Source organism: Macrobrachium rosenbergii, chromosome 25, assembly GCF_040412425.1.
Source record: "Macrobrachium rosenbergii isolate ZJJX-2024 chromosome 25, ASM4041242v1, whole genome shotgun sequence".
Classification (NCBI taxonomy): domain Eukaryota; kingdom Metazoa; phylum Arthropoda; class Malacostraca; order Decapoda; family Palaemonidae; genus Macrobrachium; species Macrobrachium rosenbergii.
This window is the reverse complement of record NC_089765.1, coordinates 45,230,261-45,252,389: the sequence shown is the minus strand read 5'-3', so window position 1 is coordinate 45,252,389 and position 22,129 is coordinate 45,230,261. Positions and strand designations below refer to the sequence as shown.

Sequence of the window (22,129 nt, the reverse complement as noted above, 5' to 3'; positions counted from 1 at the left end):
TTCTGATCAACTTATCCAAGCCACAACTAGTCCCGACTCAGTTGATAATCTATTTAGGGATGATGATTGACTCTCAAAGTTTTTGGGCTTTTCTGCCACAGAGGAGAATTCTTTCCTACCTGCAGACAATTCAGAAACTTCTTGTTCTTCCTTCCTACTTAGCCAAAGAGTGGATGAGCCTCTTGAGCACTCTTTCATCCATAGAGAAATGTGCCGTTAGGGAGACTGCGCTCGAGGCCCCTGCAGTTCTTCCTAAAGGCCAGCTGGTGCAGGAAGATGTCTCCGGACCCATTTGTCTTTCCCATTACTCCCGAAATCAAGGAGGACCTTTGGTGGTGGCTGGGAGAAGAGAGATTCTTGGTAGGGAAATCTTTATTCCCTCTGAACCCGAGCCTAACCTTGTTCTCACATGCTTCAGACCTGGGATGGGGAGCTCATTTACAGGACCTGGAAGTTGCAGGGATGTGGTCGCAAGAAGAAAGATTGCTCCACATCAGTGTAAAGGAGCTGAAAGTGATACACCTGGCTCTTCAGCATTTTGCTATGGTGACTCACAACAAAACAACTGCAGTCCACTTGGACAACACGACGGCGCTGGCCTACATAAGGAACCAGGAAGGCACGCACTCTTTCTCTCTTTGCCAGGTGACCAGGGATCTTCTCATTTGAGCCCAGAACAACCGTACTCAGGGCAAGATGAACGCTCTTGCAGACAAGTTGAATCGCCGCAAACAGGTCGTACCAACGGAGTGGACGCTGAATCTGCAGGTGTGCACCGACCTGTGGAAATGGTGGGGGAAGCTGCGATAGACATGTTTGCGACGCCAAAGAATCATCGTCTTCTGTATTGCTCGCCAATTCAGGACCCTCTGGCTTGGGCAACAGATGCAATGCTCCAGGACTGGTCCAACCTGGACATGTATGCCTTCCCACCATTCAGTATGGTGAGGGAAGTCATCAACAAGTTTCAGTCTCACAGCAACTCATCGATGACGCTAGCGGCCCCATTTTGGCTGCAGAGGGAATGGTTCCCGGACCTTCTAAGCCTCTTAGTGTACTTCCCAAGACTTCTTCCACAGCATCGAAGTCTTCTCAAACAACCTCATTTCCTCTGCTATCATCAAGGTTTGCCCACTCTCACTCAGACAGGCTTCAGGCTGTCAGAAAGCTTGTCAGAGCAAAACGATTTTCAAAGGCAGCTGCGAAGGCTATTGCCAACTGTAGACGACAATCTTCATCATATATACCAGTCTAAGTAGTCAGTTTTTTGTGACTGATGTCGAAGATACAGTATCTCGTCTTCTGAGACCACTTTAGCTCAAATAGCCGATTTTTTTAATCTTCCTGAAGTCTTCTCGGGGACTAGCGACTTCAACTATTAAAGGCTATACTGTAGGTCCATGCTCAGTTCTGTCTTTAGGCACAGAGGTTTGGATCTTGCAACAATTCAGGATCTTAGCAACTTGATTAAATCTTTTGATGCTTCAAGGGAACACAGACTGCCCTCTATTCCTTGGAACTTTGACGTTGTGCTTCGTTGGCTCTCAGGGCCTCCTTTCGAGCCTCTTTATACGGCTTCCTTGAGAAAGTTAACGAGGAAGACTCTCTTTTTGGTTGCCCTAGTGACAGCCAGAAGAGTTTGTGAATTACAGGCCTTGGACAAGCAGGTTGGCTTTTCACAAGGTGATGCGATCTGCATGTAAACCCTTGGGTTTCTCGCAAAGTATGAAACCCCAGCCAGTCCTTGGCCCCATGCGTTCTCCATCAAGAACCTTACAGATATCCTGGGACCTACAGACCAGGAGAGTTCCCTGTCCGGTCAGACCCTTAAAGTGTTACCTGGTGAGGACTAAGAGCATCAGAGGTTCCTCTTGTAACCTCTGGTGTTCTGTAAAGAACCCGTCTCGTTCTTTGTCCAAGAATGCATTATCCTTCTTTCTTAGAGAAGTGATCTCTGAATCCCACAGGGAAATTCAGGAAGAGGCCTTACCTTTGTTGAAAGTTAAAGCCCACGAAGTCCGGGCAGTTGCCACTTCACTGGCTTTTAAACACAATCTGTCACTGTCGGCTATCCTTTAATGTACATACTGGAAGCGCAGATCTGTGTTTGCCTCTCATTATTTACGTGAAGTAGAAACCACTTACGAAAACTGCAGTACATTAGGACCGTTCTCCGTGGCTGGCTTGGTACGGGGGGAGGAAGGGTAGGAGCATGTCTCCTCGTCTTGATTTTGGGTGATCGAGTTAGGGGAGCCTGGGGCTACTATGTACCTGGAGTACCCACCAGTCATTATCTCCTTCTGGTTGGTTTGGTATTTTATGTAAGGTGTAGGTAATAATATTCGGTCGAAAAAAAATTTTTTTCTTGTACCGTGTCCGGGGCAAGGGCATATTCTTTTGTATAAAGCTTTGGCAACCATCGGAATACTCCTTGGTGGCAAAGCACCCACTGAAGTAGAGGCAATTCTCAGCTTTACTGCTGCTCCACCACAGGTTGATGATGAGCAACGACCAGAGGCAGCACCCGTCTGCTGTAGCTCTCTCAACAAGTAAGGTTACAACAAACATTGTCCAGTTTGGCTACCTATCTATTTCAAATTCATCTCCATTACTGAGTGTTTCTGAGTAGTTAGTGTCCATGTATCCCACCTCCTTTCTGTGTGGGATTCAGCAATGTAATTACTTGGTGAGTTACTTATATAAAAATTACATTTTTATTAAAGTTTTATATATACTTACCAAGTAATTTCATGATCAGAGCCCTCCCGTCTCCCCTCTAATGGACATTATGCATAAACGAATTGAATGCCTGAGCCGGTTGTACCTATTCTTCCCCAAAAGTGGGTGGGGTCTGTTACCTACACCACAACAATATGAGCACTACTGTAAAATTTTTAAAACTTAAGCTGCCGCAAAAAGTAGGAACTAATAGCAGTGTAATTACTTGGTAAGTATATATAAAACTTTATTACATTATAAAAATGTCATCTTAATTTTCAGATATTAATATTAACCCTTTAACGCCGACTGGACGTATTTTACGTCGACAAAAGTTGTCGGTCAGGTGCTGAGTGGACGTAAAATATGTCGACTACAAAAAGTTTTTTTAAATATTCGCGGAAAAATACTTATAGGCCTCGTTTGCAAAAAATTTTAAATCACGCACCTTGAGGGATGCTGGGATTTCATGGATCACGCTGTTGTTTTGTTTACTAGCGTGACCCAGCTGAACATGCGCGAATTTCTTTCTTATCCCAAAAGAAAGCATCAGCTAACTCTGCTGAAAATCTCAGAAATTCTTTAGTCACTTTGTCGTAATTTTTGCACCATTTTCTATTAGCCTTTACATAAAGTTTTATATATGAAAATGTGCACAATTTCATGTAGAATACAACAAAAAATAACTAATGGTTGTAGCTTTTATCAATTTTGACATATTTTCATATAAATCACGATAAGTGCCAAAATTTCAACCTTCGGTCAAATTTGACTCGACTGAAATGGTCGAAAAATGCAATTGTAAGCTAAAACTCTTACATTCTAGTAATATTCAATCATTTACCTTCATTTTGCAACAAACGAAAATCTCTAGCACAATATTTTGATTTATGGTGAATTTTTGAAAATCTTTTTCCTCACGTCTGCGCGCACTAACTCTGCTGAAAATCTCAGAATTTCTTTAGTCACTTTGTCGTAATTTTTGCACCATTTTATATTAGCCGGTACATAAAGTTTTATATATGAAAATGTGTGCAATTTCATGTAGAATACAACAAAAAATAACTCATGGTTGTAGCTTTTATCAATTTTGACATATTTGCATGTAAATCACGATAAGTGCCAAAATTTCAACCTTCGGTCAACTTTGACTTGACCGAAATGGTAAAAAAAATGCAATTGTAAGCTAAAACTCTTACATTCTTGTAACATTCAATCATTTACCTTCATTTTGCAACAAACGAGAAGTCTCTAGCACAATTTTTTGATTTATGGTGAATTTTTGAAAAAACTTTTTCCTTACGTCCGCGCTAACTCTGCTGAAAATCTCAGAAATTCTTTAGTCACTTTGTCATAATTTTTGCACTGTTTTTTATTAGCCTTTACGTAAAGTTTTATATATGAAAATGTGTACAATTTCATGTAGAATACAACAAAAAATAACGCATGGTTGTAGCTTTTATCAATTTTGACTCGACCGAAATGGTTGAAAAATGCAATTGTAAGCTAAAACTCTTACAGTCTAGTAATATTCAATCATTTACCTTCATTTTGCAACAAACGAGAAGTCTCTAGCACAATATTTCGATTTATGGTGAATTTTTGAAAAAAACTTTTTCCGTATGTCCTCGCTAACTCTGCTGAAAATCTTGTAAGAGCCTGACGCCGTCTCTTCCAAACACATGCGTGTTCGTCGTCCATCGGAGTGGACAAGACAACAAGAGCATCTCGTTTTCTTTCTCTAAAGGAACGCGATTTCAACCATACAATATTTCTGTCTGTTTCTCCCTAACCGTTGTTGTCTTGATGTATGTACAATCACCACTACTTGCATTGCCATGCAAGCATTCTAATCATGTACTCATAATTTCCAACGAATCTTCTGTATCAAACTGTGTGTATGTTTCTGTTTGTGAAGTCACCAAATGTCTCACCACTCTGATGAATGACGAACACACGTGTTTAGAAGAGACGGCGACAGGCTCTTACAATCTCAGAAATTCTTTAGTCACTTTGTCATAATTTTTGCAGTTTTCTATTAGCCATTACATAAAGTTTTATATTTTTGACATATTTTCATATAAATCACGATAAGTGCCAAAATTTCAACCTTCGGTCAACTTTGACTCAACCGAAATGGTCGGAAAATGCAATTGTAAGCTAAAACTCTTACATTCTAGTAATATTCAATCATTTACCTTCATTTTGCAACAAACGAGAAGTCTCTAGCACAATATTTTGATTTATGGTGAATTTTTGAAAAAAAAGTTTTTCCTTACGTCCACTAGCACTAACTCTGCTGAAAATCTCAGAAATTCTTTAGTCACTTTGTCGTAATTTTTGTACCATTTTATATTAGCTGTTACATAACATTTTATATATGAAAATGTGTGCAATTTCATGTATAATACAACAAAAAATAACTCATCGTTGTAGCTTTTATCAGTTTTGAAATATTTTTATATAAATCACAGTAAGTGCCAAAATTTCAACCTTCGGTCAGCTTTGACTTGACCGAAATGGTCGAAAAATGTAATTGTAAGCTAAAACTCTTACATTCTAGTAATATTCAATCATTTACCTTCATTTTGCAACAAACGAGAAGTCTCTAGCACAATATTTCGATTTATGGTGAAGTTTTGAAAAAAACGTTTTCCTTACCTCTGCGCACGCTAACTCTGCTGAAAATCTCAGAATTCCTTTAGTCACTTTGTCTTAATTTTTGCACCGTTTTATATTAGCCGTTACATAAAGTTTTATATATGAAACTGTGTGCAATTTCATGTATAATATAACAAAAATTAACTCATAGTTGTAGCTTTTATCAGTTTTGAAATATTTTCATATAAATCACGATAAGTGCCGAAATTTTAACCTTCGGTCAACTTTGACTCGACCAAAATGGTCGAAAAATGCAATTGTAAGCTAAAACTCTTACATTCTAGTAATATTCAATCATTTACCTTCATTTTGCAACAAACGGGATGTCTCTAACGTAATATTTCGATTTATGGTGAATTTTTGAAAAAAAAAACTTTTTTTTACGTCCGCGCGTTACAAATTCAGGCAATGAGAAAAAAAAAGGAGCGAAAAATGAACTCTTAATCTTAAAAACCAAGCGTGCTGTGATTTAAAAAAAAAAAAACTTTCTTTCCTCTTTGGTGCTAACTCTCAAACCCCACCGGCATACGGCAGACACTTTTGTAAATAGAGGCTCGGCATTTAAGGGTTAATGTAAACAGCAAAATATCTATAATATTTCTTTCTAATACAAGTTAAATAAATCTGTCTTACAGAATGTTTAACCACTAATATCTCTCTCTCTCTCTCTCTCTCTCTCTCTCTCTCTCTCTCTCTCTCTCTCTCTCTCTCTCTCTCTCTCTCTCTCTCTCTCTCTCTCTCACTGAGATGAGAGATTGATTTTTTATGTATGTATGTTTTTGTACAGTATAGTTTTATGGATTAACGTGATGTTACTTTGTCATTCAATTTTTTCTTATTGTCCATGCTATAATTATACAACTTTTTACATTTTAATAAAAGCAGACTGGAAAATACAGTACTGTAATATGAAAATATTTAGCGAATCACTTTACGTTAACTTGTTAAACTCATTCCGGGGTAGGGAGCCCCAGAATGACCTTAATAAGTTTATGATGATTCTCCAATTATTTTCATTTTATTTGTCAGTCTGCTTTTATTGAAATGCAAAAAGTTGTATAATTATAACATGGAAAATATTAAAAAGTGAATGACAAAGTAACAACATGTTTATCTGTAAAACTATGCTGTACAAAACAAATAAACATACATGCATAAAAATCAATCTCTCTCTTTATCTCAGTGAGAGAGAGAGAGAGAGAGAGAGAGAGAGAGAGAGAGAGAGAGAGAGAGAGAGAGAGAGAGAGAGAGAGAGAGAGAGAGAGAGAGAGACTGACTTATGCACTTTAAAAATATTTAATACAATAGTGACAGCAATTGTTTTTACCAATGTAAAAGGAAAACGGGACAACTTCAGTAATATTAGAGGAAACAGCTATGTATACTTATACAGGGGTAACTTGATTAGTGATCAGACTTTCTGTAAGACAGATTTATTTAATTTGTATAAAAGATTTAATTTGTATTAAACATTTTATAGATATTTTGCTGTATTTACAATAATATTAATATTTGAAAATTAGTAAATCATTGTTATAAGCATTTTAGGGGTGTATATACTTAACCCTTAAATGCCGAGCCTCTATTTACAAAAGTGTCTGCCGTATGCCGACGGGGTTTGAGAGTTAGCACCGAAGCGGAAAGAAAGTTTTTGTAAAAAAATCACAGCACGCTTAGTTTTTAAGGTTAAGAGTTCATTTTTGTCTCCTTTTTTTGTCATTGCCTGAAGTTTAGTATGCAACCATCAGAAATGAAAAAAAATATCATCATATATAAATATTGGAATATATGACCGCAAAAAAAGATTTCATATATAATTGTATACAAATCGCGCTGTGAGCAAAACGGTTAAAGCTAACGAGTTATTTTTTTTGTTGTTGTATTGTACACAAAATTGCAATGATTTTGGTATATAACAAATTGTAAAACAATCAAAGCAACACAGAGCAAATATTATCACAAAATGATGCATGAATTCATAACGCACGGACGTAAAAAAAAGTTGTTTAAAAAATTCACCATAAATCGAAATATTGTGCTAAAGACTTCCCGTTTGTTGCAGAATGAAGGTAAATGATTGAATATTACTAGAATGTAAGAGTTTTAGCTTACAATTGTGTTTTTCGACCAATTCGGTTGAGTCAAAGTTGACTGAAGGTTGAAATTTCGGCACTTATCGTGATTTATATGAAAATATTTCAAAACTGAGAAAAGCTACAACCACGAGTTATTTTTTCTTGTATTCTACACGAGATTGCGCACATTTTCACATATAAAACTTTATGTAACAGCTAATATAAAACGGTGCAAAAATTATGACAAAGTGACTAAAGAATTTCTGAGATTTTCAGCAGAGTTAGCGCGTGTGGAGGTAAGGAAAAGGTTTTTTTAAAAAATTCACCATAAAACAAAATATTGTGCTAGAGACTTCTTGTTTGTTGCAAAATGAAGGTAAATGATTGAATATTACTAGAATGTAAGAGTTTTAGCTTGCAATTGCATTTTTCTACCATTTTATTCGAGTCAAAGTTGACCGAAGGTTGAAATTTTGGCACTCATTGTGATTTATATGAAAATATGTCAAAATTGATAAAAGCTACAACAATTAGTTATTTTTTGTTGTATTCTACATGAAATTTCGCACATTTTCATATATAAAACTTTATGTAACGGCTAATATAAAACTGTGCAAAAATTACGACAAAGTGATTAAAGAATTTCTGAGATTGTAAGAGCCTGACGCCGTCTCTTCCAAACACGTGTGTGTTCATGTGTTTGTCGTCCATCGGAGTGGCGAGACGTTTGGCGTCTTCACAAACAGCAACGTACACACAGTTTGATACAGAAGATTCGTTGGAACATTATGAGTACATGATTAGAATGCTTGCATGGCAGTGCAAGTAGTGGTGATTGTACATACATCAAGACAACAATGGTTAGGGAGAAACAGATGGAAATATTGTATGGTTGAAATCGCGTTCCTTTAGAGAAAGAAAATGAGATGCTCTTGTTGTCTTGTCCACTCCAATGGATGACGAACACACGAACACATGTGTTTGGAAGAGACGGCGTCAGGCTCTTACAAGATTTTCAGCAGAGTTAGCGCGGATGTAAGGAAAAAGTTTTTTCAAAAATTCACCATAAATCGAACTATTATGCTAGAGACTTCTCGTTTGTTGCAAAATGAAGGTAAATGATTGAATATTACTAGAATGTAAGAGTTTTAGCTTACAATTGCATTTTTCGACCATTTCAGTCGAGTCAAAGTTGACTGAAGGTTGAAATTTTGGCACTTATCATGATTTATATGAAAATATGTCAAAATTGATAAAAGCTACAACCATGAGTTATTTTTTGTTGTATTCTACACGAAATTGCGCACATTTTCACATGTAAAACTTTATGTAACAGCTAATATAAAACGGTGCAAAAATTATGACAAAGTGACTAAAGAATTTCTGAGATTTTCAGCAGAGTTAGCGCGCGTGGAGGTAAGGAAAAGGTTTTTTTTAAAAATTCACCATAAAACAAAATATTGTGCTAGAGACTTCTCGTTTGTTGCAAAATGAAGGTAAATGATTGAATATTACTAGAATGTAAGAGTTTTAGCTTGCAATTGCATTTTTCTACCATTTTATTCGAGTCAAAGTTGACCGAAGGTTGAAATTTTGGCACTCATTGTGATTTATATGAAAATATGTCAAAATTGATAAAAGCTACAACCATTAGTTATTTTTTGTTGTATTCTACATGAAATTTCGCACATTTTCATATATAAAACTTTATGTAACGGCTAATATAAAACTGTGCAAAAATTACGACAAAGTGATTAAAGAATTTCTGAGATTGTAAGAGCCTGACGCCGTCTCTTCCAAACACGTGTGTGTTCATGTGTTTGTCGTCCATCGGAGTGGCGAGGCGTTTGGCGTCTTCACAAACAGCAACGCATACACAGTTTGATACAGAAGATTCATTGGAACATTATGAGTACATGATTAGAATGCTTGCATGGCAGTGCAAGTAGTGGTGATTGTACATACATCAAGACAACAATGGTTAGGGAGAAACAGATGGAAATATTGTATGGTTGAAATCGCGTTCCTTTAGAGAAAGAAAATGAGATGCTCTTGTTGTCTTGTCCACTCCAATGGATGACGAACACACGAACACATGTGTTTGGAAGAGACGGCGTCAGGCTCTTACAAGATTTTCAGCAGAGTTAGCGCGGATGTAAGGAAAAAGTTTTTTCAAAAATTCACCATAAATCGAACTATTATGCTAGAGACTTCTCGTTTGTTGCAAAATGAAGGTAAATGATTGAATATTACTAGAATGTAAGAGTTTTAGCTTACAATTGCATTTTTTGACCATTTCAGTCGAGTCAAAGTTGACTGAAGGTTGAAATTTTGGCACTTATCATGATTTATATGAAAATATGTCAAAATTGATAAAAGCTACAACCATGAGTTATTTTTTGTTGTATTCTACATGAAATTGTGCACATTTTCATATATAAAACTTTATGTAAAGGCTAATAGAAAACGGTGCAAAAATTACGACAAAGTGACTAAAGAATTTCTGAGATTTTCAGCAGAGTTAGCTGATGCTTTCTTTTGGGATAAGAAAGAAATTCACGCATGCGCAGCTGGGTCATGCTTGTAAACAAAACAACAGCATGATCCGTGAACTTCCAGCATCCCTCAAGGCGCGTGATTTAAAATTTTTTGCAAACGAGGCCTATAAGTATTTTTCCGCGAATATTTAAAAAAACTTTTTGTAGTCGACATATTTTACGTCTACTTGGCACCCGACAGACAACTTTTGTCGATGTAAAATACGTCCAGTCGGCATTAAAGGGTTAAGAGTAACATTGTAAGGGGGTAATCTAAGATGACTGGGTGTTTTGGGGTGATGGTTTGGGATTTATTTTTGTTTGAAATCATATTAAATTGTTTTAGTATGATAATTTAAGGTATATTTTTGTTCGAATTATTAAATTTGGCAATGAAATGTTAAAATAGGCAGTTATAATTGTTTTATTTTAAGGGGTACATGGTATTTGGCAGTTATATAAACACTTATAAGCATTTTCAGAGGGGATTTTGCATTTTCATTGTGGGTTCTGGAGCCTATCCCCGCAAAAAAGTTGGGAAGCACTGTACGCAGTTTTAGTATACGATGCAAATATTTCATTTTTGCAGAACCAATCAACTATAATAAGCCCATACATTTTTTGAAAATGAATCACTCATGTTAGGTTATCAGTTTTACTTAATTTTTGTTTAAGGTAATGCCTTCTTATAGTACTTCATAAGTTTTATTTCCACGTTTTCATTCCAAATGTCAAATTCATCCATTCTCAGAATCATTTCTCGTGTTATCCACACCCATTTCTTTTACAGGATTCAGAACAATATGTTGAAAAGCTGTTAGATCTCTTCCAAAGATTCAGCAGATTGGTGTCACAAGCGTTTAGTGAGGACCCACGTTTCCTAACAGCCAGAGATAAAGCCTACAAACAAGTTGTTAATGATACTCAAGTCTTCAAGTTAGAGTTGCCTAGTAAAACAGTACGTAGTATTTTCCTTCCCTTTATAAATTGCATAGTAAATTTGGGAGTTTACGAAACTTTATTGCTATGACTGTATTTTGTGTTAAAAAATTGGTTAATTTTATCAGAATGATAATTTTTCTATTGATATTATTAGCTTAATTGCTCAGTAATATGCATTTATATTAGTTGTATACAGCATTCTGAAAAATACCAGCTTGTAAAAATACTTTTTAATATGCTGTCAATGTAAGGATGATGTTTGTACGAGTCTTAGAGGATTATGTTGTCATCAAGCGTGAATTTTAGGTATGGTTTCAAACAAACACCATTAATACTGTAACCCAGTTTTATCATCCACAAAATCCCAGATGTCAGTCATCTTAACCCTGCAGGTGCCAGGCATATCCTCTGGTGATGCTTAGTGCTTACATAAATATCCACCATTACTTCAGCTGCTTTGCCTACTTCTTCAGCTTACCATACACATTCTCTATCCTGATAAGTTTTAAGTCTTTGGTGGTAGTAGTCTCTAATACTTTGGGCCTGTAAGGAGGTAGAATTCTTGGAGTTATATAGTACCATCACCACCCTTTCTACCTTAGTGTGATTTCTGCGCATGAGGGGTGAATGTTTGTAATTACAATTTATTTTCTCATTTTTTCCTTCGATATTGTTACCATTATGGCATATGGAAAAAAGAATAGCAATGTGACATTCCACATAGTCAAATTTTTAGGTTTCAGTGGTGCTTCCACCTAGTCAAATATTTAGGTTTCAGTGGTGCTGGATCAGTGATTTTTGGTGTACATCACTACTTGCACATAAAACATGCTGGGAAAATCAAAGTCCAGCTGGGAGAAACAGTCATGAAATGTTTAAGTACATTTGTTCTTGGTGATTGCAGAATTGCTTTTAGTTTATCAGTCCTGTGTATCATTTGTTTGTCACTAAAACAGGTAATTGTCTGTTAATCTTACAGAGATTGAAGGCTTTCTGAAAGAGGATGCCAAACTTAAAATATGTAACATCATTTAGGATTCTCTCGTAAGGGTCAATGACCCCTGATCAGTGGGCCTTGGTGTTTATTAATAATATTTTCAAGTATTTAAAATTGGCAACTAACACACTTGTTACCCCTTTGCAGAAAGGTATAGGGAATAAGACACAACCTGAGTCCAAATGCCCCGAACTTCTTGCCAATTACTGCGACATGCTTCTAAGAAAAACGCCACTTAGCAAAAAGCTTACTGCAGATGAAATTGAAAGTAAATTAAAAGATGTGGTAAGTACCTTGTGTAAGAAGTTTTTAGGTGCTGATGTGATGTTTCGTATACTGTACCCTCTTTTTGTCTAGTAAACATTTATAGATTATTGTTCAGTGACAAGAGGAGAGGTAATCAAAAAGCTTTCATTATGTCATCTTAGAGTCTGAGAGTGGCTGCTGTGTATTGTAAAGGTCACATTAAGTGGATGATATATTTATAAAAGCTACTGTTGATTCTTCTAATTTTTTAACATACCTCAGTTTGCATGAGATCATGAAAAATATTGGAAAAGTAAAATGAATAATCTTTTTCTGTTTTTGCCAGTTGCTGGTGCTAAAGTATGTTAGCAACAAAGATGTGTTTATGAGGTATCACAAGGCTCACCTCACTCGCCGCCTTATACTAGATACTTCGGCGGACTCTGAAAAAGAAGAAAATATGGTTGAATGGTATGTTATTATGAGGAAGAGTTCCTTTTTTTATTATTTGTTCTTGTATGCATTGCTTGTATGTTGTGCATAACACTGTTATGCCATGAAACATTTTGTAACTGAAGAAATGTCATCTTTATTCTGTTTTTGTTTTCGAGGTTATTTTATATAGTGTGATAAATTGAAAAATCATTCAAAAAGTCATTAATTGTATTTCAGGTTAAGAGAAGTTGGTATGCCAGCTGATTTTGTCAATAAACTGGCACGTATGTTTCAAGATATCAAGGTATCAGAGGACCTCAATCAACAATTTAAGGAGTCCATTCGCACCACCACGAAGTCAAGCGTAGCAGGTAATGATTAACATTTTCTAAATTTTAGGGAGATCTGTTGCAGTTTATAATTTTACATCAAATGATTGATGACAATTTTTTCAAGTTTTAATGACGCGGCTTGATGGTATAGATTTATATTATTTTGTATTAGCATTGATTACATGATTAAAACAGGATTGGAAATTGTATTACAGTGTATCTTTAATTCTCAAGTAAAAAAAAAAAGATGGTTTGGACACTAGTTATCGGAAGCATATATTACCTAGTGCTGGATTAAATAATTAGTAGGCCGTGTTCTAGTGGTTTTATATGGTTACTAAGGAGGAGGATAGGTTATTGTGGAAATAGGAATTTATTTTTATGTGCTGGCTTTCCTTATTGACCTAAGTTTTCCGTTATGTTGTTAGAGGCAGTCCCTGGTTATAGGCAAGGGTTCCATTTCCGACGGCGTGATGATAACTGAAAATCGGCGATAATAGTGCTGATCCCTGTTATCGAACGGAACCCCTGCCAATAACTGGGGACTACTTGTAATAACCGAACGGAAAACTTAGCTCAATAAGGAAAGCCAGCACATAGAAATAAATTCCTATTTCCACAATAATCTATCCTCCTCTTTAGCAACCATATAATCATTTAAAACCGCTAGAACACGGCCTACTAATTATTTAATCCAGCACTAGGTATTATATGATTGGCACATATCGGCGGCGCTGAAAATCTAGTTATCGTCATCGCTAGACAAGCCCCATAAAACCGGATTGCCGATAACCGAGTCCGCCAATAACCGGGAACTGCCTGTATTTATGATAAATTTAACCATGTCTGGCAGCCAAGTACAGAAAGATGGTAATCCAGATGGTATGGGGGAGCACCAGGCCTGCTTAGCTTCCTTACCAGATTTGCAAAGGAATCATAGCCAAGGCTAGGCAAGGCTATAGCCTGAAAAATGTTAAAGTCATACCATATGCTGCATGAGTGCTGCAAAGAAACAAGCAAGGTATTGTCGCAAGCACAAACACTTAGGAAGAGTGGCTATTGCACTGAAATTCTTCAAGACTAGAGAACCATTAGATAGACCCTACAACATGGAAGTGTGTCGTTTTATAGCATGAAGTTAAAACTACTCAGTTTGCTGGGAGTTTTATCTTGGATACAACTACAACGTGGAATAGTTTGCCTATTGCAGTTGTGTAATCTTGTGATTACAAATTCATTCCTGCTCTCTGCTCACATCTGAGTTTGTTCCTACACAGTACACAAACCATCGGTCCTTTACATAAGGAATTACTTTCAGCGAAGCAGGAACTGTCTTTAAACTTTCGAACAAGGTGGTTAGGCAGTTACCTTCATCTGGCAGGCGGGAGTCCCGCCTGCCCAGATGAAATTATTCCAATTTGCTTCCAGCCATCGTATGATGCAGACGTGTCTCCTGAATCTCTACCCTGATATCATTTTGCATTTTTCCCGGTGGGATCATTCTTGTTTTGATTTGATTTAACAACTGTTTTTATGTATGATCATTTGTTAATATGCAAACCCATGAATCATCTAAACCTGTGGCGGAGGCTGTCACCCAGCGTGTGTGTCCTGGTGTTGACGGCAAGGGTTGCACCCACTTTCGCCTGCCTGTTGACGTTGACCCTCATGTATTCTGCACTAGTTGCAGGGGGCATGACTGTAATCCTGAATGAACTCGTAGTGAGTGTTCAAGTTTACTGTGAGGAGGCAGTACAAGAAGGCGGCTTCCAAAGCAACGTCTGAAGGTTACACGCCGCTGACTACTCCTTTGGTTGCTAGCCCATCTTCTTTATTTCTCCCTCCTGCTAAACTTTCTTGCTTGACTATCTCTCCTTCAGGAGCAATCTCTCCCTCTTCATCTTCACTCTGTTCATCAGGTGAAGATTGTTGGGGGGGGGGGCAACCAGGATGACCTTGGCTCGGGGGTGTCCACCCACTCTGAGGGGGGAAGCTTCTCTCTCAGAGTGAGAGGAGTCTCTCTCCCCTTACCTGACTTGTTTTCTCCAGGTCAGGCGGACGAGCTCCGGGAGACTAGGGTCTCCTTAGGGCTCTTGGATGTCCCTTTGGTGCAAGATCTCTTGGCGCACTTGTAGGCTACATACACTCCTGAGTTACCTGTCATGACTCATGCCTCTGTCACTACCACCACAACCACTGTGACTATGACAGCGTTTGCCAAGGTCCCCGCATCGGTGTCAACCCATTTTCCAACGACCCCGGCTGTGGTAGATCAGACTGCTGTCCATGCTCCTGCTCTGGGTGCTCCCTCCTGTATGGGAGACAGTTGCCGCCATCGTGAAGAAGATGTCGAAGAAATTTAAGAAGAGGAGTCATAAGGTGGTGTTGTCATCGTCATCTTTGTCTGCTGCTGTCTCCCCTTCTTCTCCTGAGGCTTGCTGGCCAAAGAAGAAGTAGAAGAAGGCTGCTTTTCCTCCCCCCGAAAAGGTCCGCCATGGGACTTCTAGGGAGCTGCCTCCCTCCACAGGGGAAGCAGTGGGCGCTCTCGCTGGCTCTCTTCGGTCTTTGGACTCGAGAACCGTTTTGTGTACCCCTCTGGGTCTCATGTCTCGGGAGCCTGAGTATGTGAGCCCCCAAGGCTTGCGCACACGGAACCAGCTCTGGGAAGTCTGCTTCCAAGGCTGGTGCTGTGCCTGCCTCTTACCGAGTTTCTGTACAAGATACCCCAAACCAGCACTGGAGAATCGTCTCCCCTGTCTAGTTTAGGCACAGGACGACAGAAAGTGCTGGTACTTCGAGTACTTGGACAGGTTCCCAGCCCACTGCTTTGGACTCGAGGGTCCGAGGACCTGGAGATGCAGCGAGGAGGTCCCTTTTGCAATCTTCTCACCAGGAGGCTTTGGCCTCGAGGAAGACTGGAGCACGTTGTGAGTTTGGCACAACTTCACGCCCAGTGGTGCCTGATCACTCGACTCTGGCCAGCCCTCGTTCATGTTTGCGTGATTGATCCCGTTCACTGGAGGAGAGCGTTCGAGCACATTTGTGTGAACCTCTACGATCTCCGTAGGACAGAGCCTCGCCATGGCATAGGCGCTCTCCTAGACCCATGCTGCCGTTGCCACTGCGAGTTGGCGACCGCCCTTGGCCTTCCTCTTCTGCAGGTACTTCCAGCGGGACAGGAAGGAGTGCTGGATCCCCCCCTCGCCTATCCCCTCTGGGGTTACACTGGGAGGCATGGGACAGGAGGGACTCCATTGAGAACACTTTTTCCCATCAGAGTTCTACCACGAAAGCTTACACCCTGGGTTCGGTTCTTGGACTGACTCGGTCGTATGCCCAAGTGGCCGAGGAAGGATCCAAGGGGTCTCCTGAGGTTCTACCTCCTGCAGGAAGACTTGATCGGGAGGACTGTGCCCTGGAAGGACTCGAGGGTCCTCTTCCTCACAACTCAGACTCCCCTGAGATACAGAGGAACTTTTCGGAGATCATTGCACTGATTCGTCAGCACAATGATATCGAGGAGGAGACCATGGCTTCTGTGAATCGCTCTTTGCACCTCTAATCTTACTGGGGTCCTAAGAAGGAAACCAAAGCTTCGATGGGCTGCCATGGTCCGTGCTTTCCAAAGGGGTGCTCGAGCAAGTGGATAATCTGGTCTCTGGGCAGGATAATTTACTTGGTTTGAACTGTTCGGAGAAGCTACTTCCCCCTCCTCTGCTTCGACAGAAGCATTTCTACACCCCCTCAGAGGGGTCATTGCTGACTAAGCAGGTTGACCCAGACCTGGTTCATCTAGGCCCGAGTCTTTCACTGCAGCAGCTTACTGTGGAAGGAGTCTCCCTCTCGCAACGAGAGGCAGCAAACCTGGAAGCTACTGTTATGGTGGCTCTCCAGGCAGTCTCATGGTTGGATTTGCGGTCCTTCACAGTTTCCAAGGTTGCCACCTCCTTGGGTTTGATCACCCCTGGAGAGGACTCCGTCTTGGGGACTCTGTGCCAGTCTGGAGGTAGGGCTATCTCCCACCTGGCCCACCAGACAGCAAACCTGGATCGGATCTCCAAGTCTGTAGGACCCGAGTCGACTCTGACCCTCAGGAATGGACCATTGCTGGGTTCTGCATCTCTCTTCCCCAGAGACCTAGTACAGTCAACCCCCGCTATTTGTGGTCTCACAATTTGCGGCTTCACTGATTCGTGGATTCTTTTGTGGAATGTATCCCAAATTATTCGTGAAAAATTCAGCAATTCGCAGACTTTTTGTCAAGAAGTATTCACTAATTACTGTATTTTGATGTTATTTTCATGACTAAATAAATTTTTTATGATTAAACCTGATTTACTAATTTTCAGATATTTATAGTAAAAAGCTTAATATCATAAAATGTATTTTTTTTTCAATGTATTTATATACATACTGAATTTGTGAGTTCTAGTGATTCTTCTGTTCTGTAAAAAGAAAACAGGACACCCTCAATACTCCATGAGAGAAAATGGCTCTGATTGAGTGTAGTGCATTTTGATGTTATTTCCATGACTAAATATATTTTATGATAAAATGATTTACTAATTTTCAGATATTAATATTAAAGTAAACACAGCATATCATAAAATGTATTTTTTTTCCAATGTATTGAAGTACATACTGAACTTGTGATTTCTAGTGTTTCCCCTGTTCTGTAAAAAGAAAATGGTACAGCCTCAATATTCTATTAGAGAAAATTTCTGATTGAATGTAGGGGGGACTTGAGTTTAGCTTTCACACTTAGCTGTAAGCCATATATTTTTAAGGGTAATGTTGTAAGATGGCTTTGAAATGATATTACAGTGTTTTAGGATGATAGCTTAAGGTACATTTGGCATAGGATGATAGTTTAAGGTATACATTAGGTGTTTCAACCATTAAATAGGCAGTTATAAATGTTTTTAGAGGTAGTCTTTGATGTCTGACCTATTTAAATATGCAGTTATAAGCATTTTTAGGGGGATGTCAAGTATTCACTGATTTTAGCTATTCGCTGGGGGTTGTGGTGCCTGTCCCCCATGAATACCGGGGGTTTAGTGTAGATGCTGCAGTAGACAATGACCGCCTTGTCCACCAGGCAAGGGCAAAGACCTCTGGGTCTTCACGTGCCACTGTGGCTCGGCCTTCAGGTCAAGCTGGCACTTCCTCGGCCCCTAAGAAGACCCAGGCTTCGAAGGGTGCTTGCAGGAACACCCAACCTTCTTCCACCTCTGCCAAGTAGGGGGCACAACCACACTCCTTTCAACCCTCTTTCCAGTCAGGAAAAGGGGGCAAAGGTAAGAAGAAGGGAGGACACTGGGGGCAGCATTCCCCTCCAGCTGCTGCCATTGGTGGGCAGATGCCTGCCGTGCCATTGACAACATGTGGATGACCTTCAGGAGGGCTATCTACTGCCCTTCAAGTCCCAGCCACCCCTCACCAACAACCCAGTCCATCTCCTAACTTACGTTTCTGGCTCACTGAAGGATCTCGTCCTCCAGGAGGAGGTGCAGGTGATGCTGAAGAAAGGTGCCATGGAAGTCATGTCGGATTGGTCCCCAGGCTTTTACGGCTGCATCTTTCTCATAGAGTAAGCCTCAGAGGGTTGGTGACCAGTTATAGACCTCTCCCCCTTGAACTGATTTGTTTGCCAGACTCGGTTCACGATGGAAACGACATGCTCGGTGCTCGCTTCCATCAGGGAGAACAAGTGACTTCATGCTTAGGGTGGACTTGAAGGATGCATATTTTCAAATAACCCATCCATCCGTCCTCTCGCAGGTACCTAAGCTTTATCCTTGGGGAAGCAGTGCTCCAATTCAGGGTACTCTGCTTTAGGCTGTCAACCACTCCCCAGGTGTTCATGCAAGTGTTCACCCTTGTGTCAGCTTGGGCCCCATTCACATTGGATACATCTGTTGAGGTATCTTGACGAATGGCTCATCCTGGCAAGCTCCCGCTCGCAGTTGCTCCAGGACAGAAATCGGCTTCTCAAGTTTTGCCACAGCCTAGGGGTCGTAGTAAGTCTCGAGAAGTCTGATCTCATCCCCAAGCAGAGGATAAAGTACCTGGACATGCTGATAGATATGGTAGCAGCAAGAGTCTTCCCCTCGGACTCTCGTATCAGCAGGTTCAGGAAGGCAGCGCAACTGTTCCTGTCTCAACAGGAGCAGCCTGCTCAGCAGTGGCAAGCCATCCTTGGTCGCCTGTTGTCCTTGGAGAAGCTGGTCCCTCATGAGCAGCCTCACCTTTGCTCTCTCCAATGGAGAGTGAAGGAGTTCTGGTCTCAGGCTCAAGATCCCCAGTCCTTTCCCATTCCTCTCTTGGAGGAAGTGAGACAGGACCTAGACTTGTGGATAGAAGACAGGAACCTCGTAATAGGAATATCTCTGCATACTCCCCCTCCCGACATGCTTCTGTTCTCAGGCGCATCGACCAAGGGATGGGCCACACACCTGGAGGAGTTGTTGGTTTCGGGTGTGAGGAACTAAGACGACAAGCACCTTCACATCAATATCCTGGAACTCAAGTGGCCTTCCTGGCCCTCCATGAGTTTCAGGATGAAGTGATGGGACATTCGGTGGTGTTGATGAGATATAACACCACAGTAGTGGCATATGTCAACAAGCAAGGGAGTCTTGTGTGTCCCTTCTGCTTCATTAGTTGACAGTGCAGATGCATGAGTGGGCAGTAGCTCACTCGATAGAGCTGTCAGCCAGATACATTCCAGGCAAGAGGAACGTAGTGGCAGACAAGCTCAGCTGCGGGGATCAAGTGATAGGGACAGAATGGTCCTTTCACATGGACATTGAGGAGAGTTTGTTCGAGTTGTGGGGCTTCCACCCATCGAGCTGTTTGCCACCCAGCACAACAGGAAGCTTCAAGTCTTCTGCTCCATTGTGCCAGACCAATGGGCCACTGCAGAGGACATGTTTCAACACCTATGGGACAACCTCGACACCTACACCTTCCCTCCGTTTTGTCTGATTCACAGGGCAATCAACAGGGTGTTGATCACCCCGAATCTCAGGATGATCTTGGTGGCTCCTAAATGGCCACATGTCAGAGAGAGAGAGAGAGAGAGAGAGAGAGAGAGAGAGAGAGAGAGAGAGAGAGAGAGAGAGAGAGATCCCCCCTCCCCCATACCCATACAACCTTCTGTGTCAACTGCATGTAGAATTGTTCCATTAGGTAGTGCAGTCCCTGTGTCTTCATGGATGGAGACTATCAGCATCTCTTGTGAGCAAGAGACTTTCTTGCCGTGCAGCAACAGAGATGGTTGGATACCTCAGACAGTCCTCTGCAGTGGTATACCAGGGAAAATGGGCCATATTCTTTGGTTGGTGTTGGAGCTACTATTCAGCAGGTCACAGACTTCCTCGTCTTTCTTTGCTGTGAAAGGCTATAGGGCTGCCCTGAGCCTATTCTTGCACTTGAAGGGAGTAGGTATCTCCTCCTCACTGGAGATTTCGCTGCTGATGAGAAACTTCAAAAGGTCTTGCCCTCCCAGGTACCTCAGGCCCCCTGAGTGGGATGTGACTTATTTTGAGGAGCCTGACTCATGCACCGTACAAGCGTATATGAGAATCGTCAGACAGGGATCTGACCCTCAAGACCATCTTTCTACTTGCCCTGGCATCAGCAAAGAGAGTAGGCAAACTTCACGGACTTTCCTTCAACGTTAAACACTTGAGGGGATGGGGATCAGTTACACTCAACTTCTTCCCGGAATTTGTAGCGAAGACCCAGAACCCATTGGTCCCTGACACCAGGTTCGAGTCCTTCACAGTTCCCTCCGTAGAGGACTTTATTGGTAATGATCCAGACAAGATGCTACTGTGTCCTGTTAGTCTGCTACTGTGTCCTGTTAGAGTGCTGCGGTACTAACTTGAAAGGACTCAACATCTCTGGCCTGAGTGTCGACGACTCTTTGTTAGTACATGCACTGGCTCGTCCAAGAACATGGTCTCTTTCTGGCTTCGTAAGACGATCAGGAGAGTGTACGCTACAGCTGGCGAAGATGACACTGGTACATTCCACCCGAGGGCTCACGAAGTTGGGAACTGGTCCATCCCTCGCTTTCTGGAAGAATCTGTCGGTTCCTCAGGTACTAAAGGCAGGGGCGTGGTTACGGCAGACCGTGTTCACGTCCTTTTACCTGGACGTTGCAAAGTCCTTGGACACCTTTTTCTTGGGACCTGTGGTGGCTACTCCTCAAGTTGTGTAGCTTACCCAGCTCCTCCAAGAGGACAGGTAGCATCTCTCCTAATTGTGCGGTTATGGATGTAAGAGAGTTTGTGTGAGTGACTGGCATCTCCTCCTTTTCCTTCCTCTCCATCCTTTGTTCTCTTTCTTTGGGCAGAGAGTGGGATTCAAGCCGTCATGTGCTGGAACTGGTGGCTGATGGAGGTAAGTGTCACATTGAGCTCCCGTTCTATTCTTCTGTTCTTAGACTTGTAGAAGCAATCTCACCCCTTCCTCTAGCATGGGGAGGAAGGGGACCCTGACAGTAAGACAAACCCAATGCTTGTATTTGATTTATTGTCACTGACTCTTATAGATTCATCCTAGTCCTTTTATGATTTGAATGATGTAACATTCTTCTCACTCATTTGAGAAGGCCCAGAAGTCTGAAAGTTGATCATGCAGTTCTTACACTCCGTTCAGCATGTCAGAGGCACGGTACTTTTCCTCGCTCTATCGACCAGGAAGAGAACCCAGGTGTGGCGAACTCCAGTCAGTTCAGAGACTCACTCAGATTCCTCCCTCTGATAAACAAGTCTTCCTTATGTAAAGGACCGATGGTTTGTATATTGTATAGGAACAAATGACAAATTTTAAAAGTAATTTTTATTTTTCCTAACAATACAAACCTGAGGTCCTTTACAGTTTTATGCCCACCTCATGCCACCCCTCAATCTGATACCAGTCCTGAAAGGCAATTGAAATGTTTACATCCAGGAAGGCAGGACTCCTGCCTTCCAAACAGTAGTTAACTGCCTAACCACCTTGTTCAAAAGTTTAACACCATTCCAGCTTCACTGAAAGTAATACATTATGTAAAGGGCCTCAGGTTTGTATAGTTGGGAAAAATACAAATTACTTTAAAAAATTTTCATTTTAAGTATGTCACTTTTCTCTTTGTATTCTGTCATGTTTATTTATATTACACCTTTTCCTATAATT

General features: G+C 40.7%; 1 protein-coding gene across 1 annotated transcript in view; it reads left to right on the top strand.

The window, feature by feature from the left end:
• The window catches only part of Cul5 (cullin 5), a 201,188-nt gene that overhangs the window by 154,992 nt on the left and 24,067 nt on the right, over positions 1 to 22,129 (top strand). Inside the window, 4 exon segments of the mRNA XM_067127553.1 lie at positions 10,782 to 10,949; positions 12,078 to 12,215; positions 12,523 to 12,647; positions 12,849 to 12,982. Coding sequence (XP_066983654.1) covers positions 10,782 to 10,949; positions 12,078 to 12,215; positions 12,523 to 12,647; positions 12,849 to 12,982 — 565 coding nt within the window.